General features: G+C 47.1%; 2 protein-coding genes and 1 pseudogene across 3 annotated transcripts; 2 read left to right on the forward strand and 1 right to left on the reverse strand.

The window, feature by feature from the left end:
* The first annotated feature begins 7,752 nt into the window (after positions 1-7,752).
* On the forward strand, positions 7,753-9,564 carry LOC120704062 (pathogenesis-related genes transcriptional activator PTI6-like). The gene has a single exon (XM_039988312.1). The coding sequence runs from the start codon at positions 7,784-7,786 to the stop codon at positions 8,498-8,500; it is 717 nt and encodes a 238-aa protein (XP_039844246.1). The 5' UTR covers positions 7,753-7,783; the 3' UTR covers positions 8,501-9,564.
* LOC120704060 (cysteine desulfurase 1, chloroplastic-like) lies at positions 8,548-16,203 on the reverse strand. Of its 2 annotated transcripts, XR_005687388.1 has the most exons (12): positions 15,885-16,203; positions 12,701-12,834; positions 12,086-12,245; positions 11,589-11,775; positions 11,135-11,280; positions 10,969-11,041; positions 10,754-10,817; positions 10,404-10,503; positions 10,115-10,273; positions 9,592-9,775; positions 9,012-9,094; positions 8,548-8,888 (listed from the first exon to the last, which is right to left on the reverse strand). XR_005687388.1 is itself a non-coding variant. In XM_039988311.1 (11 exons), the coding sequence occupies exons 1-10, from the start codon at positions 16,071-16,073 to the stop codon at positions 9,605-9,607; spliced, it is 1,383 nt and encodes a 460-aa protein (XP_039844245.1). In that variant the 5' UTR covers positions 16,074-16,203; the 3' UTR covers positions 8,548-8,888; positions 9,592-9,604. The 2 variants fall into 2 exon arrangements, 1 of the variants encoding a protein (XP_039844245.1); XM_039988311.1 differs by lacking the exon at positions 9,012-9,094.
* LOC120704061 lies at positions 16,179-19,644 on the forward strand (annotated as a pseudogene).
* The last annotated feature ends 1,042 nt before the right edge of the window (positions 19,645-20,686 follow it).

Here is a 20,686-nt window from a genome sequence, read left to right on the forward strand (position 1 = left end):
CGTCTCCACCAAAATCTAGCAGAGCTGCAAAAGCTAGCAGAGCTGTTCTGTGCAAGCATGCATGTAAGAATGAATTCGAATTGGATACGGATTAAATCAGATCTGAATATCATTTTTTATCATATTTTAATTCGAATACGAATGCGAATGCGAATGCGGATCTCATCGGATACAAATACAAAACGGATAGTTCGAATCCGGATACCTTCTTGACTTGAAACATAGAGCTATCACGAGTATCAGTTTATTTTGTCAACAATTTTATAATAGATCAAAATCATTATACAAGCAGAGAGTAAAGGATTAGAAGATAACTAATAAAAAAAATATAATTATCTATGTATAACTTTTATGTTAAATATATAATACTAATTTTAAAGGTAAAATAAAAAATATTTAAATACTTAATAATTAAGATATATAAAAAATTTTATCATTAAATAATTAATTAATTTGACTCATATAAAATATTTTTAATCATGAAATAAATATATTAAATAGTTAAAGTTAATTTTTATATCATTACTAATTTAATAAATATATTATTAGTTATCTAATTTTCTAAATAATTTAAATAGTGTAGATCATTAAGTAATTAAGTATAAAGATAAGTTTAAGATTGTCTCACTAGTCACTTTTTTTGCGGATACGAATGGATACGGATGTGATCGGATATTCCTCGAATACGAATATGGAATCGGATGGAGAAAAATTCTTAAAATCGGATTCGGATACATCCATATAACATTCATATTAAAATCAAATACAAATATAAATATCCATATTTATATTTTAAATAGATATAAATATAGATAATTCGGATGTTCAGCCATCCGAATCCACCCTTACATGCATGGCGCATGCATAGTCCAGCGGGGCCCGGCAACATGCAGCACAATATCCTCATTAACTGCAGACATGCGGCGGCAAGAAAGCGGGCCGAGGCAGAGACAGGCAGACAGCGGCCGACCATGCCTGCATCTTCGCAGTGCGACAGCACGGCGAGCAGACCTGCGGACCGAGGACGCGGGGGTCGGGCGACTCGCCCGACCCAGGCAGGCCCGTACCATATTCTCCTGTCATAGCAATCGAGGTCATGCTTGACAACGACTGATCATGCCTAGGGACGGGTACCACCCACCAAACGTATACGGTAGTCCTGTACAGTGCCGCTCGAAATAATACTGTGCGACCTGCCCCAACTCGCCCAAGTCAAGGGAGCCCCCGTATCGTCCGACAGGACAGGCCGCCATGCTGTTGACGTAAATCTCGATCAACACTCGAACGGTTAGATCGTGCGGCGTGAGAAAGAGCTCCATGCAGCTCTTTTTGCGTGGAGCGGTCAGACCAGTCTAAGGAACCGGTCAGACCGGTCGACAGTGAGAATCGGCGACGGCCGACGAACGCGAACCCGAGAGGGACCCCGTTAGGGTAGGCGCACGTAGGGTTGTTCTAGGATCGGCAGGCCACCTAGAACGCCTTCAAATGTCGCGGAGACGAAGAAAGAACAACAGATGGGGTTGGAAAAGCTAGGGTTTGGAGGAAAGGATAAAAAGTAGAGTTTGTATTGATTTTTGTTCGATTGGATGCCCTAATCGGCCGTGACCCTTTATATTTATAGGGATGGGTGGACTTATCCCGCAAGAAATCCTGTTTACAGATCTAAATCTATGAAAAATCCTAGTTGTACTCGGACTCTACCTGGACCGGTCAGACCGGTCGGTCCCTGCCGGACAGGCCACAGTGCCTCGACCGGTCAGACCGCTCGGTCAGACCGGTTGGTGCCAATTTTGGCTGTCAACATATGCCCTCCTGTTTTTTGGTAAAGCTTGTTTGCCAAAAAATATTCTTCTGAGCCAAAATTGTCTAAGGTCGATGATTAACACTACATCGGTCATTTTTTGTATTAAAGGCGATAAATAATTATCGGCCATGTTTTGCTCAAGTCGATGTTGAAACAACTTGTTTGGGCCGCCACACTTTCTTCATTGTCGCTGAAGTCTTTGGCACAACCTCCACTTGTTGTTCCATTGCCTCCTCCTTGAGCATACGTTGTAGCCTTCGCTTCTGAGTATGAGACAAGCTTGAGGGACACCACCTCGACTGTAAATACTTTGAATCTTGCTCCTCTTCTCATTCTCTTTGCTGCAATAAGCATCTTGCTTGACCGGATTATTGCTAGCAACAATCGGTCTTTGTAGTAATGCATGATTTGGATACATAGGAGGATATTAAATATAATATGATTGCATATGCATCCTACTATTATCCATAGGTGTATAAAAGTAAGGATACCAGCAATACCATGGAGCAATCGGTCCACTAGATGAAGTATAATTATCTTGACTCGATTGCTCTTGATGTCTTGACGATGATCCCGTATCCTTGACTTCGCTTGGTGACCCCTTCTGTCTCTGAGCACTCCCTTCCTTCTCATATTTGGCCAAGAGTTCCTTAAAACTCGGCCTTATCTTCATTTTGGATGAGTTCCCAGATTTACTGGGCGCACCGGTCAGACCACCGCTATGGCCGGTCAGACCGGTCGACTTGTTGTCGGCCTTCTTCTTCTTGTCTTGCCCCCCGAGTATTTTTCCACCTTGAGGGATCTTCTGTGTCAGCTTCTTTTCAAGTCTTTCATCACCAATAACTACACTTCCCCTTGGTTGATTCGGTTTGACTCGGCCGAACTTGCACTTTAGGATTATTCAATTCCAACACATGCACTGGGAAAGAATTCTGATCAACCTGTATATTAGGAATAGTCAATCGTCCTTCATTAATGGCCGATTGAATTTGTCTACGTAACACATTGTAATCATTAGTAGCATGTGAAAAAGTATTATGAAATTTGCAATATGCTCGCCGCTTCAACTCTTCAAGCGGCGGTGGAGTATGTGACATCTTGAAATATCCAATCCTATATAACTCATCAAATATCCTCTCGCAATTGGATACATCAAAAGTAAATCATTAATCTAGCCGATTTTTCTGAATTGGCTTAAGAGCAGAACAAGTAAATGGTTTAGCTTGAGATGGCCAAGCAAACTCAGCAGCATATACATCATTAGACTCATCGTCCGAACAATTTGAATTGCATTCTAAAGCATGCACACTAGAACGATGATGCCTATGAGATTCTTGAGACTCTTTGCTTCGGCTTTCTGCAGCCAAAGCTCTTTGATGCACCTGAGTAACAGTAAAGAAATCATAGCCCTCTAATCTTTCTTTAATATGAGAGCGCAAGCCATTAAAAGCCAAATCAGCATCCTTTTCTGCAATATTCACACTAAAGCATCAGTTTTTTGTATCGCGGAATCGTCTTATATAATCATTGACAGATTCATCACGCGATTGTCTAACCGATGTCAAGTGAGACAATTTAAGCTCATCATGCCCGCGGAAAAAGTGCTCATGGAACTTTTGCTCTAATTGTTCCCATGAGCCAATAGAATTAGGTGCCAAAGATGAAAACCATGAGAAAGCGGTTCCAGTTAGAGATAAAGAAAATAAACGCACTTTTAACTCGTTTATTGAACCAACTTCTCCTAATTGGGCAAGATACTGACTAATATGCTCAAAAGTACTCCTAGTATCTTCCCCATTGAATTTAACAAACTCAGGCAACCTAATACCAGCAGGGTATGCAACCGAATCAAACGAAGTAGGATACGACTTTTGGTATGTGCGGGTTTTACTTCTAACATCCACTCCAAAACTTTCTCTAAGCAGATTAGCAAAATCATTCTTATAATCAGTAAGCATTTTATCGAAATTACTCGAAGAATTTGGCTGTGTGAATGTAGATACCTCACGCTGGTTTGGAACAAACTGAACGGATGGACCGGTCGTTGTGACCGGTCGGACCGGTTGGGGTGAACCGGACTGATATACCGGTCTGACCGGTCTCTGCCGGTTTTGCCAACGCTGCACATATCGGTCGAACATCTCGTCGGAGATAGGACCGGTGTGTGGCACTGAATTCCTGGAGATTTCTGGTGGTGTGTACTGAACAATCTCGTTTGTTCGGCTAATGTTGGCCGAACCAGGAATACTCGTAATAGGATCAGTGTATGTGTGTGTAATAATTTGACCACTGAAATTATTTATCGGCATCCCATATTGAGGTTGACTCGTAGGAGATGCTGCCGATGGTTGAGGAACATAAAATTCAGAAGTAGAAACAGATGGAGGTTCATCGGCTGATTCTGGTTTCTTACCGGCTGATTCCCTTTCCTTAGAGCTAAGCCAATTAACCCAATAAACATCACGCTCAGCTAGCAATTTTTGAATTTGTTCCATAGTAACACCAGAAGAAGGAGCAGTTGCAACAGGTATTACCTCAGTAGATGCTTTCGAGGAGGTAGAAGCAAAGTCGATCTCCTTGACCTTGGTGACTTTGCCATGTCGATTGACCTTGATGCTCGCAAGCGCCGCTTGTAGATCTTCTTCATCGCGCTTCTTCTTGCGCTCCTCCAGCAGCAGACGAACGTCCTCCGGAAGATGCTCATATGTCGAAGGGATGATGTTCTCCTTATCGATCTCTGTGTTGGAGCCCATCTTCTTTGGAGTAGATTAGATCGGTTTTATTAACCAAGATCTTTCTTCCCCAGCGGAGTCGCCAAAAAGTATGTTGACGCAAATCTCGGTCAACACACGAACACACTAGATCGTGCGGCGTGAGAAAGAGCTCGATGCGGCTCTTCCTGCGTGGAGCGGTCGGACCGGTCGCCGGTGAGAATCGGTGACAGCCGACGAACGCGAACCCGGGAGGGACCCCGTCAGGGTAGGCGCACGTAGGGTTGTTCTAGGATCGGCAGGCCACCTAGAATGCCTTCAAACATCGCGGAGACGAAGGAAGAACAGCAGATGGGGTTGGAAAAACTAGGGATTGGAGGAAAGGATAAAAAGTAGAGTTTGTATTGATTTTTGTTCGATTGGATGCCCTAATCGGCCGTGACCCTTTATATTTATAGGGTGGGGTGGACTTATCCCGCAAGAAATCCTGTTTACAGATCTAAATCTATGAAAAACCTTAGTTGTACTCGGACTCTACCTGGACCGGTCAGACCGGTCGGACCTACCGGTCAGACTAGTTGGTCACTGCTGGACAGGCCACAGTGCCTCGACCGGTCAGACCGCTCGATCAGACCGGTCAGACTGGTTGGTTCCAATTTTGACTGTCAACACATGCCCTGCTGATGACACCCATGTAAGGCGCCTATAGTGGATGGGGGTGCGACGAGCAAATGTTTGCTTCAATAGGATCTGCGGGGTCCACGACCAAGAAGAGAAGACGGCACCACCCTTTCTTTTTCTCTCTCATGTAAGCTGCTCTCCCCATGGTCTATAAATGGGAAGGCAGAGCCCTCTCCGTGGGGGGCGACTCCACGCAACCCAAACACACCCATCCGATCCAGAATTACACACACACATACTCACTCGCAACCTAGAGATTTGGGAGCCCCAATCCTCCTCTCGCCCGTTTGTAACTCCTACTGCAAACTTGAATGCAAGAGCACGAGAGTTCAAACTGGACATAGGGACATTAACCCAAACCAGTATAAATCTTACATCTTATCCTTGCATTATGATCCAATCCTGTGACGCGCGTACAAGTTTACTAGCCGGTGATTTCGGAACACCGACACAACTCTTTACGACCAACTGTCTCATTCATACTATCTCTTGTTTCTGTCTTCTCTAGAAATACTTGGTATGGAAGAGAAGTCGGAGGAGTGAAGGGAAGAGAAGTCGGAGGAGTGAAGGGAAGAGAAACGAAAGGCAATGATGAGAACTCATGGGGGTTTTTCCGATCTTTTGGTGAGGACAAACTGGATAACTCGATTTGAGGAGAAGAGAAGACGTTGGCGGTCCGACTTCAGCAATCTAGAGACGCTGCGCCATAGCAACCGATACACCTCCTCCAATGGTCGCCACGAACCTGCGGTGCGCGACGCCCAGCCACGAGGGCCCTGTTCTGTAAGCAATCGAGAACTAGCAAGAATAGATAAACGGAAGCTGAAAACTCGAGATATGAATGAAGAACTGAATCCGATTTAAACAAAGTTGGGGTCTCGAATGCAAGAAGACGGGTGATTTCTACAACACACGCGCTTCCAAGAAGCTGCGAAAGCAAACTTGCATGTAAACAAAACCCATCCCATCCATGGTGGCGGCTGAGGGGTATAAATACAAGGGAGGACGATCAGGAGTCATGACCTAACCCTAGCACCGTGGACTGAAAAACCCGAATACTCCGGGTATAGGCCTGAAGACTCCGGGCCAGGGTTCGGACATCCGGTCCTTGTCCCGGATACTCTGGGTATACGCCCAGAGACTCCGTGTCAGGGTTTGAACATCCGGCCCTTATCCCGGATACTCCGGGTTTTGGTCCGGATACTCCGGATTTTCGCTTGAAAGAATCCTCGACTATTTTCACAAGTTGGCGTTGTCCTGTTGTCCGAATCTGGCCCACGCGAATCCCCTCCCCTTGTTGTCTTCTCCATCATTCATAAGCAAAACAAAAGTACATGTGTTTCCATTCTCTAGATATAATGGACAAGAGTTTAAGAATGAACTTACTTAATGATTGAGTTGACATGTACGAGCGCATGTAATAGGACCAAGTGGTGTAGATGTCACAGCTGCCGGTGTAGGTGGTGGTGTATGTGGATGTATCGTTGGTGTTCAGGCAGCCAACCCCTAGCTGGGACCAGGGTTTTCCTAACCGACCGTTTGCACCGAACCGGCGTCCACCGGTTCCGGTTTACCGGACCGGTTTGACCGGTTACCGGTAGAAACCGGTTAGATTCAAATTTGAATTCAAAAAACTCAGTTCAACCGGTTCGTACCGGTATACCAGCCGGTTAGACCGGTTTACCGGCCGGTTTGACTGGTAACCGGTCAAATTCAAATTTTTTTCTTTTTTGGTTTAAATTTAAATGCCCGCAAAGTATACTAAATAAATATTTGTATAACATATTTTAGTCTAAATAAACCCTCCAACCATCTTTTGTACTACTTTTACATTGTATTTGTATACTTTTGTATGCATGTTTTTTTTGTTTAACTTCAAATCCCCGCAAACTATACTAAATGAACGAATTTTTGAGAAAATTTGACACCATTAGAATTTTCGCACCTTGAAGTATTTTTAGGAATTTTTTAGGAATTTTTCATTTTTTTAATTTAAATTTAAATTTTGAATTTGGACCGGTTTGGTACCGGCCCAAACCGGAACCGAGCCGGACCGGAGTAACCGGTCAAACCGGACCTGGACACGTTAGGGGCCTGCATGCATCCAGCTGAAAAACTTTTTATTTTTTGTTTGATTTGATTTCGCAACTCCTCGTGGCCAGCTGTCTCGTTCATACTAGAAACACCCGGAATGAAAGTGAAGTCGACGTAGCGAAGGGAAGAGAAGAGAAACGCAGCCCACCAACCCCTCACTATGACACGTCCGAGGCCTACCTGCAGCCAGCTGGCCCCTCACCTCGGAAACCTGTATGCGGTCCTATTTAAGTGACTGACGCGTGGGTCCATCGAGCACTGGTCCCGTGCACCCGTGAGCGAGGAGGGACAAATGCAAGTGGAGTACCATATGGCCTGGGTGCGGTGCATGCAGAGAAGAAGCCCAACCGCACCTTCCGTCTCCCTTTTTCTCTCACATCGCGATTCCAATTTTTTTTGTCTCACAGGCAATTTTTTCAGTCGTGAGGAATCCAATTCAAAATAGGCTTCGATGCGCTCGCTCCAATCGTTCCCTCAATTCCTCTTATTGCCAATGTGGGTGCGAGGTGGGTGCGGCCACCGGAGAAGACCTAAATGCTTTCTCCTCCCGAGACAGCCACAGCCCACAGGCCACAGCCAGCGAAAAGCCCCAAACCCTCCCAATACCCAGGCACCCACCCATCCGGTCGAAAGTGCTGAGCTCATGATGGACGCCACCCGCTTGCTCGACGCCGACGAGCACCACCAACAGATCGGCCTGGGGAAGACGAACACAACGGTGGTACGCGATCACCACCCCACCATGGAGGACAAGCAGCGGACGCCCAGTGGGGAGGGCCTTGCCCAGGGGACGGGCCGCCGGCGCTTCCGCGGCGTGCGCCGCCGCCCGTGGGGGAAGTGGGCCGCCGAGATCCGCGACCCCAATCTGCACAAGCGCGTCTGGCTTGGCACTTTCGACACTGCCGAGGATGCCGCCGCCGCCTACGACTCCGCAGCGCTCCGCCTCCGCGGCCGCCGGGCCGTCACAAACTTCCATCCGCCCCCCACCGTAATCTCCTCCTCCGCCGTCACCTCGGAGACCTCCGCATCATCGGCCCCTCCATCCACTCGGCCGGTGGTGACATCCCCAGGAGGGCCACATAGCCCCACGGCGTCTCCTCCTCCGTCGCCCCAATCATCCGTGGATTACGACGCGACGTTGTGGTTTCACCGGGAGCCCCTCGGTGACCTCGACGATCTCTTCTCCACGCCGGACCTCCTGGCGCCCTGACTCATCTGCCCAGCCTCCTCGGCTCACACCAAATTTTGGAGACAATCTTGTTTCTATCTTTCTATAGTCTAGTTTGAAATTTGAAAGAAGATACTCGGTATTTTGCTTACATTGAGGCGTATTCATGAGAGGCAGGCAGAAAATTGTTAAAGCTACAATTTTGGACATCCGAGGGGAGTCCTTGTTGCATCGTAGAGATCCTGGAGAAAAAAATGTAACTTTTTATTCACTCAAATTTAGCAGTTCAGTCTTCAATGAGAACCTTCTTGTGACGAGTCGCCCCCTGCCTTGCCAAACATGGACATTCACCAGATATTGTATACACAACTCTGCCATGCTACCTTGGTTTCTCAAATCTCTTTCGTATGCTTCTGCAGACTGTATGAATCTGGCCAAAATTGAAGCATCTTAATTGTTTCATTTAAGCAAACAATATAGTAACTGCAGATAAAATGGGTACCGAAAACACAACTTCGAAATATGTAGAAATTAAGAACTATACTGTTCTTGCCTTTTACTATCTTTTACCCGTCACTTTCTGAGCAAAGTATGTCAACCCCCGAGGTCCCAAGAAGCACACCAAAAACCTAGGGCCTGTTGAACGCAGCATCATATACCTTTTTTTTTTTGAAAGATTAGCAGCATCATATACTTTGCGTTGGAACTCTATACCATGCAAATCATGCACACCCTACCTGTCCTTTCTCGCCCTCAGGTCAGGTCACTCTAATATTGTCCCAATCAGAGGACTAAAGGTAATCATGTACATAAATGCACTAAGGCATCAGTACTATCATGCATATAATCGACATGACAAAGAATGCTTATTAGCTGAATATAGTTGACGCAGAAACATGCACGCTTTTTACTGCATAACGGTCTCAGAGAAGTTCTCATGTGGATGGAGGTTAAAAAGGTTGCCAGTACTCTTTACTTCATTAGTTCATTTCACAAAAAAAGAACCCAAAAAGGGAGTAGACAGTTTGGGTAGATGTACACTTTGGATGTACTTTTTTATTTTTTACCCCAATCATATCAATACATCAGCTCAAACAGGGTAATGAGGAAAATGGCAAAAAGGGAGAACTTACAAATTGCACTGCACTAGTGTTGGGACGTAAGGACATCAATAGTAGCTTTAAGAGCATCAACGAAGACATCCACCTCCTCTTTTGTATTGTAGAAGTGAAGACTTGCACGGGCACTTGCATTGATACCAAGGGTCCTATGCAAAATCTGAGCACAATGATGCCCTGACCGAATTGCTACACCATGCTGAAACCAGGGGTCAGCAAATCAATTAATAGTGCTGATAAAGATTCACTTGATTTGTTAAAAGAGGTTCATTTGATGGAAGTGCAAAACGTGCAATAGATTTAGAAAGTCTATATTCCATCTGTTTTTCCATTGCAGAAAAAAAAATCTAGGCAATGCAACAGGGCAGCAACAAACTTCAGAACCATCAGAAACATGAATCAGGAACAAATTGGATTTATGATGTCATCCGAAAAATTCTATTAATGCAATCTGAATAATATCTCAGAGCACTTATGAGAAAACTATGCAACTATTGATATAAAGAATAAAGTGGTCAAAACTTAAACTCGAGAATACCTGGAGATCAAGAATTTGTGCAATATCTGTGGGATGAATATTCTCAACATTGAAGGAACATAAAGGAGCACGGTGATCAGTTTGGGAAGGTGCTGGACCATATATCCGGACATTTGGAACGGAAATAAGGCTTTCATAGAGATATGACGCCAACTCTTTCTGAATAAAAAATTACAGAAGAGAGAATAATATCAGGAATAGCTTCCTAACTCTTTGTAAAAGACAATAAGCCCAATCTGAAATGAACTAATAGATTGAAAAAGAATGTTGGTACAAATCTTGTATTGACCTCATATTCGTGGATCCGGTCCATGCCAATGCATGTTAAATAGTCAATTGCTGCTCCCATTCCTATAGCTTCTCCTATTGCAGGAGTTCCAGCCTCAAATCTTTGACCACGTAGAATGAGATGGAACAAGAACATTATAAGAAAACCAGGGATGAGGTAAAACAAAGCATTATAATAATGATGCACCACATGTCAATCTGGTACCACCACTGTACATGACGTTGTTTTAGTACCCTGTTGTGTAGTAACTCTATCACTCTAGATTCTCTATACCCTGTGCCAACTTTCATCAGAAGGTATAGTGGCAGCCAATGGCAGATCTAAAAAGATCGAAGCAAGCAGTTCCTCACCTAGAGGGAGGCTCAGCATATGTGGACTTATCTTGGAACACATCTGCAATCATTTCACCGCCGCCTGCAGAGAAATCAGTATTACAAGGTTAGGTAAAATGCAAACATGAAACGGAGGCTTAGCCAAGGCTATGTATTGCAGCAGTACATGGTAATCGCTGAATTTATCCTCTGGCAGAAAATAAACAAATTTCTTCTGCCTTGCAGCATCTTACCTAAGAAAGGCTCCATAGATGACAAGATGTCAATTTTTCCATGCAAAAATCCAACGCCTGTAGGGCCACACATCTGACAAGTTTAGACCATAACTTGATCATGTTAATTGGTGCGCTATTGTAACATGACTAGAAATTTATTTAGTAACAGAGTTGATAACAAAACCTTGTGCGAGGACGCAACAAGAAAGTCTGCGCCAAGTTTCTGAACATCAACTGGCATATGGGGGATACTTTGACAAGCATCTACAAGAACTTTAGCTCCAACTCTGTTTGACCATGTTACAATTTCCTCAATAGGAAGCATCGAACCTAGAAGCCATAAAGGAATGTGGTAGATTATGCCTCAGTAATTGACTAACATGAAAAGAAAGTTAGATAGTTGGACACAAACAGTCAATCACAACATCTGCCAGAAGCTTAGGTTACAACATGATTATTCCATGTTTTACTTTCTACCTGATTGGGTATGCACTATGCAAGAAAATATAAATTACCATGTTAATGTCTGATGCAGCTACCAATTTACAATTCTGTCACTACTCATTCCTACAATATATTAATGCTTCTGACAAACACTTTAAATGCCAGACTACCTTTCAGTTTCTTTCGAAACTTACCCAGTACGTTTGAGACATGATGGACAACAACTATCTTTGTCTTGTTTGACAGAAGCCCTTTTAATTGCTCAATATCTGGGACCTCCTCTTTAGTCAACCCAACATACTTCAAGGTGGCACCAGTCTTCTGGGAAACAAATTGCCATGGAACAATAGCACTATGATGCTCCGCAACTGTAAGAACAATCTGCCCAACAGAATAGGAGAACGATTCTTATAAATAATCAAACAAAAGAAGATCGCTTTTTTAAGAACACAAACCAGATTATACCACTTGGTAAAAGTTTAGATGCGATAAACTAGCATTGATCTCTCTGGCATACATTAGATGAACACTTTACTAACAAACATGCTAAACAGAAATTTTAAAAAAATTTGTAATAATGCTTATAAAAAAAAGCCAAACCGTGATAGAACACAATTCGCACAGTTACACCAATCGACACAGGAAGTCAGTAAAACAACAATGTATCAGTGTGACAAGATACATGACTCACCTCATCTCCTTGTTTTAAGTTAGACAGGCCCCATGAATAAGCTACCAAATTGATAGCTTCAGTAGCATTACGAGTGAAAATGATCTCTCTGCTATTAGGTGCATTGACAAAATTTGCAACTTTTCTTCTTGCGCTCTCATATGCATCAGTAGCCTTTGCGCTGGTGCCAATGAAATGGGTAGGTATGTCAACAAGGATACAGAATGTGTGAACACAAATTCATAGGTGGATAACCAACAAAACTGAAAGACAGAAATGATAAAACAGATAGATGAACGAAGTCTTAGTTGACCAAAAGCACTATAAAGACAAATATTTCTGGTGATATGTATCAGTTGATTATTTTGTACTATATAATTATTCAAGAGTAAAGATTGTAAAAAAAATCAGAGATTTCTATATTTATCGAATCAACATTTCATATAGGAAGAATGCACATGGAAGAGTTCAACAGAATGAATTGGAAAAGTCCTGCCAGTCCACATCCTCGCTTCAACCACACTTGGTAATGATGAATGTATGTGTTACAATCTCCAAGTTAGCATTAATACGATCTTTTAGTGATGACACACAGCACCAGCAAATAACACACAGCCACACAGGTGTAGTAGTTACCTGAGTGCATGAATACCACGATGAACATTAGAATTGTATGATCGGTAGTAGTCATCTAATGTTTTCATTACACTAGAAGGTTTCTGTGATGTTGCACCATTGTCGAAGTAAACTAATTTGGCACCATCAAATTCCTGCAAGTTTCAAAGGTAAAAATGAAATAGCTGCTTCTTAACTCAAATGAAGTTAGCATGCAACAGATTTTAAGGATTTGTGTGCACAACATGATCTAAATCTAACTAAAGCATCTTTTTGCAGTTTGTCTACCTGCATGGACTGAAATATTTCCATTAAGAGCTAGAAACAATTAAGGAAATGGATGTTTCATGTGCCCCACAAAATAAAATGTTTTTTTTTGAATGGTCACCGGGGGGGAGAGTATCCCCACCTGAATTGTATTCAAAAAGTGTGGCAGACCACAGATCAAAGACCTCATTTTTAGGGAAAATGAGACAAAACCCACGTTGCTCGGTTAATTTGGGAAAACCGGGCTAAAACCACAACAACCACCTAGCTAAACTAGGTCTAAACCAACTCCAGAACCCAAGCACATGGGCAAATTTGTGGCATAACCACGAATAGAAAAACACGTACACCGCAGCATAAGGGTGGAAATATGGCACAACCACGAATAACAACAAAACTACTGCCGGCCTTAGGAAGCTAGGGTAGTCGCTTGCGCTGTCTTCCGACGATGTACCGCACCACGGTCCGCTGCAAGCCAAGTCGTCTCACGAAGTCGTAGCTGCAAGCGCCGTCCATTGACGCTGCCCTACGCTGCACTTAGTTGCCGTCGTGGTTCGCTGCAAGCAGCCAGGCGACAATGATGAGACAATCCCTAGCCGCCAACCAGCCATCAATGTCATATACTGAGTTGGTTGGTTCTCTAGCAGCGACACCTCCGAGGAGGGGGACGCCGCCACCGACCGCTACGAGCCACGGTTGCAGGCTGCAACGAAACAGGTTCTCCAACAGCGACGCTTCCAAGGAAGGAACGACGCCGAGGGCGCCGCCGCTGCCGCCCGCCTGAGCGAACTCAGGCAAGGTTTTCACAAAGAGAGACCTGTCCGAGAGGGGAGGCACCTCGACAACGCCCCCAAGGGGGAACACGGAGTCCACTGAACGTCGTCGCTGCCGGCCCGGCCAGAGGCCGAGGAAGACTTTTGTCTGGCAAATCCCTCATCCCCCAGTCGCCGCAGCACCATGCGCCCTCTGCCGCTGCTGCCGCCATCTCGAGCCGTGGCCCCCATGGCACCCGCCTGCGCGCCCACGACGGACACCCCCGCGTGGGGATGCCGCCGCCGCCGCCACCGCTCAGGGGCGTCGGGGACCCCCACAACGTGGCGCTAGCGCGGCCGGCCGGGTCCACAGCCCCGTCGAGCGGGACCGTCGGGGCCGCGCCTCCAACCAGTCGTAGCCTGCGGCCGACCAACGCCGCGCGTAGGGGGAGCCACCGCCGCTGCACCGCGAAGACCAGCCCTGGCCGCCGCCGCCAAACCTGACGCCGGCGCGTCGTTGACCGGGGGCAAAGCCCCGGGCCGCCGCCGCCGCACCGTGTGGATCCAGGCCGGGAACCCCAGCGACGCCGAGCACCGAACGCCGGCGGCGACGCGGCTAGGCCGAGCAGCAGCCCAGCGCACGCGTCACCCGCTGCCGACGGCCCACGCGCCTCCCGATGCACGCCGCGCCACCGGCCGCCGGCACCGCCGACGCGCGCTGCAGCTAGGACGCGCTGTAGCTCGCCGCCGCTGCAGCAACAGGGCCGCGTCGCGTAGGACCAGCCCTGGGGTCACCGGATCCAGCCCCAGGACGCCGGACCTGCAGCCCCGGGCCGCCGCCGCCGCCATGCCTGCCGCCGGCTCGTTGCGACCACCGACGGCCCACGCGCTGAAGCAGAGGGGGAAGCCGCCGCCGCCGCACCGCGCAGGACCAGCCCGGGGTCGCTGGATCCGGTCCCCAGGACGTCGGATCTGCAGCCCCGGGCCGCCGGCTCCATGCCCCGGGGTGGCTGCCATCGCCGCCGGGCAGTGTGCGTGACCCCGCACCGTCGCCGAAGCCAACAGCCCCCTACTTGAACACAGCAGGGTCTGCACGGAGCAGCCCCGTCCGCCGCCTCGCCGGAGGAGCCGTAGCTGGACAGGGCCCCCCGAGCTCCCCAACTGGGGATGGCCGGAAGACAGTGGGAGGGACCAGATCAGGGCCGGAGATGGCCAGATCTGGCGAGGGGAAGCCAAGCTGGGGCCTCAAGAGCCGGCGAGCGGATGGCATCTCGCCGGAGAATATGACTGCTCATGTTTGAAGTTGGAGAGAAAACGTGAATGGGAGATGGAAAAACACGACGGCGGATGGTCACCGGCTTCGGTGCCACCGCGGCCGCCACCGCCGGGCGCCGTCCGCCGGCGGCGGCGGCCGGCAGGAGCTGCTGGCGGGGAGTTTTTTTGGGGACGGCGTAGTCGCCCCTCCCGCCGCCTGAGAGCGACGCGGAGGGGTACCCGTTCGTTCAACTTACCAGAATAAAATGTTATAAAGTTAGGATAAATGTACATCAGCTATTCAGCTAATAGATGGCACTATAGCACAAATCCTATGAAATCCACACACACTCACAATGATATTTCACAGTCAACATGGTACAGAACCCTAAAGGGAAAATGTTTGATATAGCTACACTCCACGAGCAATTTATCGTCTATTGTATGGATGGATGAATGCTAAAGCTTGAATGCTAGTGGCTACATGTAAACTGCCGAATTTATATCATGCAAAATGGAATCACGAGTAGAGTTCATCCTCTCTTTTTTTAAGCAAAAAGAGTTCTAGCCTTGAATAACACGTAACACGTGAAACTTCTGAACAAACAACTGATGTTGGGTGCATAGTTGAATAACGAAATCTATGATCAGTGCAGAGGCTAGAAAAAAATGCATAGGGGGCAGTCTTGATAATACATAAGTTTGTACTTTTGTTGATAAACAAATTGCAGTAACTTAGACTTGCTTAAGCAATAAAGACTAATTAACTTCTGAACTTTGTTCTGAACAATTAGAACTGAAGTGCTAGTGTGCAACTGCTAACACAGAGTCTGAGGAATCGGTAGAATTGAGAAGGCCGAAGCTTGATTGAACTGTAAGTCTGTAACGCGAGCAGAGAATCAGACGAAACGGCCATTGGCGGGAGGAGAGACCTGGTGAAGGATGGGGAAGTCGACGCGGGTGCGTTGCCCAAGCGAAGCGACCGGCTCCGCCTCCCTCGACGGCGCCGCTACGGCCCCCGCGCACCAGCCCCACCCCGAGGAGGAGGGCTTCGCGAAGCCACTACCAATCGCGGAGGAGCCGGGGAAGCAGCAGCGGAGCCCCGCCGCCGCCGCCGCCATGCGCGCCGTTGCGACTGCTGTGAAGAGAACGATAACCTTTCGCCTCTGCTCTGGGCTTCTGGCTCTGTGCTGTGGGGCCCCACGAGTCAGCCCCCCTCCATAACAGCGGTCTCGAGAAGGCGCTGACCAACATGGAAGCGCCTGGGAGTGGGATGTGCCTCGCAGCGTCGGCGCTTCAACAAGTGACGCCACGCGTGTCGCTCCTCCACTGCCTCCTCCTCGCCGCCTCCATGTCCCTGACGCCGCCGCCGGGCGCCGACGAGTGGGCGGTGGTGGAGCGCCGAGGCCCGCACCTGTGGGCTTCGGAGCGGCCCTTCATCGTCCACGGCTTCAACACCTACTGGCTCGTGTACCTCGCCGCCGACCCCGCCGCGCGCCCCGCGGTGACCGCCGCCTTCGCCGAGGCCGCCGGTGCGGGGCTCAACGTGTGCCGCACCTGGGCCTTCAACGACGGAGGATACCGCGCGCTGCAGCTCAAGCCTTTCTCCTACGACGAGGTGAGCGATCGCTCCCTGCGGTGTGCGCCTCACGGCAGTACGCACACTTGTTTGACGAAATGCGTCGCCTAGTATCATGTTTCATGCCTTGATCAAATGGTTTGCTGGGACGGGTCTTGTCATTTTTGGCAATCGTCTCATGCACACCGTGCATATTGCATTTGATTGTGTTAAGGTGCTTATCGAATTAGTATGCCTGCAGTATCATGAGTGTGTTCTTCCCATCATCCATATTCCATTGGCATTATCCAATGTTTGTATTAAGTTTTCTGTATCTCTCAATTGAAGGATTATATCTGTGAAGTAGTATAGTTACTAATAAGTGGCAACTGAGCTCAGAATTCCATTCCTGTCAGGCATTAGATTTCGTTATCAGCGAGGCAATAAAGTATAAGGTAAGGTTGATACAATCCCTGTGTAATAACTGGAATGATTACGGAGGTAAGCCACAGTATGTAAGGTGGGGTAAGGAGGCTGGGCTGGATCTTACTTCTGATGATGACTTCTTCTCTGATCCGACAATTAAGAGCTACTACAAAGCTTCTGTTGAGGTAAACATTCAACTTTCATGGATCAAAATGGAGAAGTGGATCTCATTATATTCATAAATCATACCTTCAAGATTTCGATTCTTAATGACAGCTAACTTCTAGGTCATTTTTTTCTCTCACCCTTCTGTCATGTCTTACTGATGCAGTTACACTTCCCTTTTGCTTCTTAGGCTGTTTTAACATGAGTAAATACAATCACAAATGATGCCTACAAGGATGATCCTACGATTCTTGCCTGGGAGCTGATTAATGAGCCACGCTGCCATTCAGATCCATCAGGCGACACGCTGCAGGTCCTTATTTTGGTTCTAATTTGATAAGGTTTTGTTTCATTTTAGTTTTGTGCACTACATTTTTTAAATGCTTGGGGGTTTTTTTAGGCATGGATTGAAGAGATGGCATCTTATGTGAAGTCTATAGACACTCTGCACCTTTTAGAGATCGGTGTTGAAGGGTTTTATGGTCCTTCCACTCCAGAACATTTGCATGTGAACCCAGATGCTTATTCTGGAACTGTTGGAACAGATTTTATCAGGAACCATCGTGCACTGGGAATTGACTTGGCTTCTGTTCATATATATTCTGATAATTGGTAGGTCCTCATTCATGTTCAGTACCATGTGATTTTTACATCTCACCAGCTAAACAAATGCTGAAAGCCTGAAACAATCTACTTCAAAAAAAAATGGAACTCAATATCGTGACTGACTAAGATCCTTTTGCCAGGTTGCCTCACACAGTTGAGGAAAATCATCTCCAATTCGTGAAAACTTGGATGCAACAACATATTGATAATGCAGCAAACTTGCTAGAGATGCCAATACTTATCTGGGAGTTTGGGGTATCACTTAAGGATGGAAAGTTTGGCCATAAGTTCCGTGAACCTTTCATGGATACAGTCTACAACATTTTCTTGAGTTCTTGGAAGAGCGGAGTGATTGGAGGAGGCTGCGTTGTTTGGCAGCTCTTCCCTCAAAGTGCAGAACACATGGATAATGGTTATGCGGTTATTTTTGCAAAATCGCCATCCACACTAAAATTACTTGCAAAATACTCGAGGAGTCTGGAATGTTGAAATGTGTTGTCTCACTACTTATTTCTATATGTTAAAGCCCTGATGCTCCGCGAGCGGATAGGCAGGCCACGTCGGCCAAAAAAAATTCGGCCGTCCGATCGCGTTCCAATGGCTATGGATGAAAGTGAATCTTGCTATTTCGGAGTACTAAATAAAATTTATTTACAAAATTTTTTACATGGATAGGTTGTAAATCACGAGACGAATCTAATGAGCATACTTAATTCATGATTAACTCATAATTAGTGAACGGTTACTGTAGTACCACTGTATGGCTACGGATGAAAGGGAATCTTGCTATTTCGGAGTACTAAATAAAATCTATTTACAAAATCTTTTGCACGGATGTGTTGTAAATCACGAGACGAATCTAATGAGCATATTTAATTCATGATTAACTCATAATTAGTGAACGGTTACTGTAGTATCACTGTTGCAAATCATAGATTAAGTAGGCTCATTAGATTCGTCTCACAATTTACTATCTATCCGTGCAAAAAAAAATTGTAAATAGATATTATTTAATATTCCATGCATATGCTCAAATATTCGATGTAACGTTTTTAGGATAAAATTTTTGAATCTAATCACGGCCCTAATTTCTATATGTGAATGCCCCGAAGGTCCGCGCAAGGGCAGACCGGCCACGTCAGTAAAAAAGATTCCCACCATTCGATCCTAAATTGAGAGTGCATGTGATTGGCCGTGCCATCGTTATCTTTGAGGTCTCGAGACACGAATGGTCCACGCGTCAGCTCTCCATTCGGTCACTGCAAAATATCTGAATCTAGAACTCTCGACCAGTAATTTTGGTGGCCTCCGAATGAGTGTGTGCTCTACTGTAACGACGGCAGTGAAGCTAGGCCGGAGAGCCACGCGGCGAGTTTGGGCGGGCCACCGGGCACGCCCTCTACGAGTGCGGCGAGTTCATGCCATCACCGGCGGGCGACCCGGTCTCGCTCCGGTACGCCGCGGTGCCGCAGGTCAGGCGTGATAGCCGCGCATTGCATGGTGAGGAGATGCCCGAGGACCGCTCCCGCCGCCTTCGACGGTGAGATTGAGACGTCAGATTTTAGCTACTATTTTTTTTTGCCTATTTTACTTTACAAATAAATATCCTATTTCTATCTATGTATATCCATTTGCCTATACATCTACTACAAACCTCTATATAAATTTATATTGCCAAACGAAAACAAGTAAATAAATTAAGCGCGCCTTAGGCACTCGTATGATTATATGACGCTCCATGTTACAAGTTTTTCCAAGCCAAAAACATCTCTGAAAAGTTGAATGTTCAGTGTGTAAATTATGAGGCCCCAGTGATAATACTTGTGAGCATGACACTATTATACGCTGATCTCTGACTCCCAGAAATAGTGTGCTATCATGTAAATAAAAGGGTACATATTGAAGAAAGTAACCTTATTCCTTTGTCGTGTACTTACTGTCGGTACCCTGTAGCAGGGATACCCACTTCTACTGCAGCAAAGCAGGACTCGCGTAGTCATCCGTAACTACGCGATAAAAGGTGGAGCAACCGGGGCCCACAGGTCAGGCTCTTACATCACCGTGCCAATGGCCCCGGACCCGCTCCCCGCTCTAGGACGGGTCCGGAGACGCCACGTGTCCCTGAGGAAGGGAAGCTCCGAGCCAACCGCCGAGATCTCGGACATCCCATAGGGGTCCGGGACCTCCTCGCGCCCGTCCGGACCTCCCACGCGCGTAGAACTAACATACCACCGGGGGAGGGGGTCCGGAGCCGCCACGTGTCCTGCAGGCGCGGGCGCGGGCGCGAGTCCTCCACTGGAAGACTCGCCCACCCAGCACAATTAATGCAGGTGGTTGAGTCGTGCTCTGCCGCCGTGGCACGCGGGGCAGCCTTTGACAGGCCTCACTGTGGACTGCGTATTACCGAGGTACACAGTGCAGCCGCTTGCGCCACACCCGCGCAGAGCCCGTCTGCCACATTAATTGGATACGACGGCACAGCACTTTTCCACCATGCCGCCTACGCCGCAAGCTACACGGCCCGTTCAGCTACGTGGCAGGCAACGCTGCTAGCTACGTCTGGCGCCGTTTCGACAAGACAGCGCCTGGACATGATGAACAGGGGATTCCAGGAGCAGGCAAGGAAATCCAGGAGTGAGATCTCCTCCGCCTGCAAAGCCATAATGTATGGACAGTACGTTATCTTGTACTACATTATTGGGCCCACCTGTCGGGGACCCAACGGCCATGTACGCGCCTCCCTAGAGATATAAAAGGGAGGCGCTTGCTGTACAGGGCAAGCTCTCCAGAGCACACACAGACGCACGCTGGACTCAGCACCAAGCTCTCGCAGACTCTCTCGAGGCAAGGGAATACAACACACAGTGGATGTAGGGTATTACGCTCCGACAGCCCGAACCACTCTAACTCTGCTGTGTTCATCGAGTTTTTGGGCGAGATGGAACTAGTCGCTAGCTAACCCCCGAGTACTCACCCTCT

The sequence above is a fragment of the Panicum virgatum genome, chromosome 4K (genome assembly GCF_016808335.1).
Source record: "Panicum virgatum strain AP13 chromosome 4K, P.virgatum_v5, whole genome shotgun sequence".
Lineage (NCBI taxonomy): Eukaryota > Viridiplantae > Streptophyta > Magnoliopsida > Poales > Poaceae > Panicum > Panicum virgatum.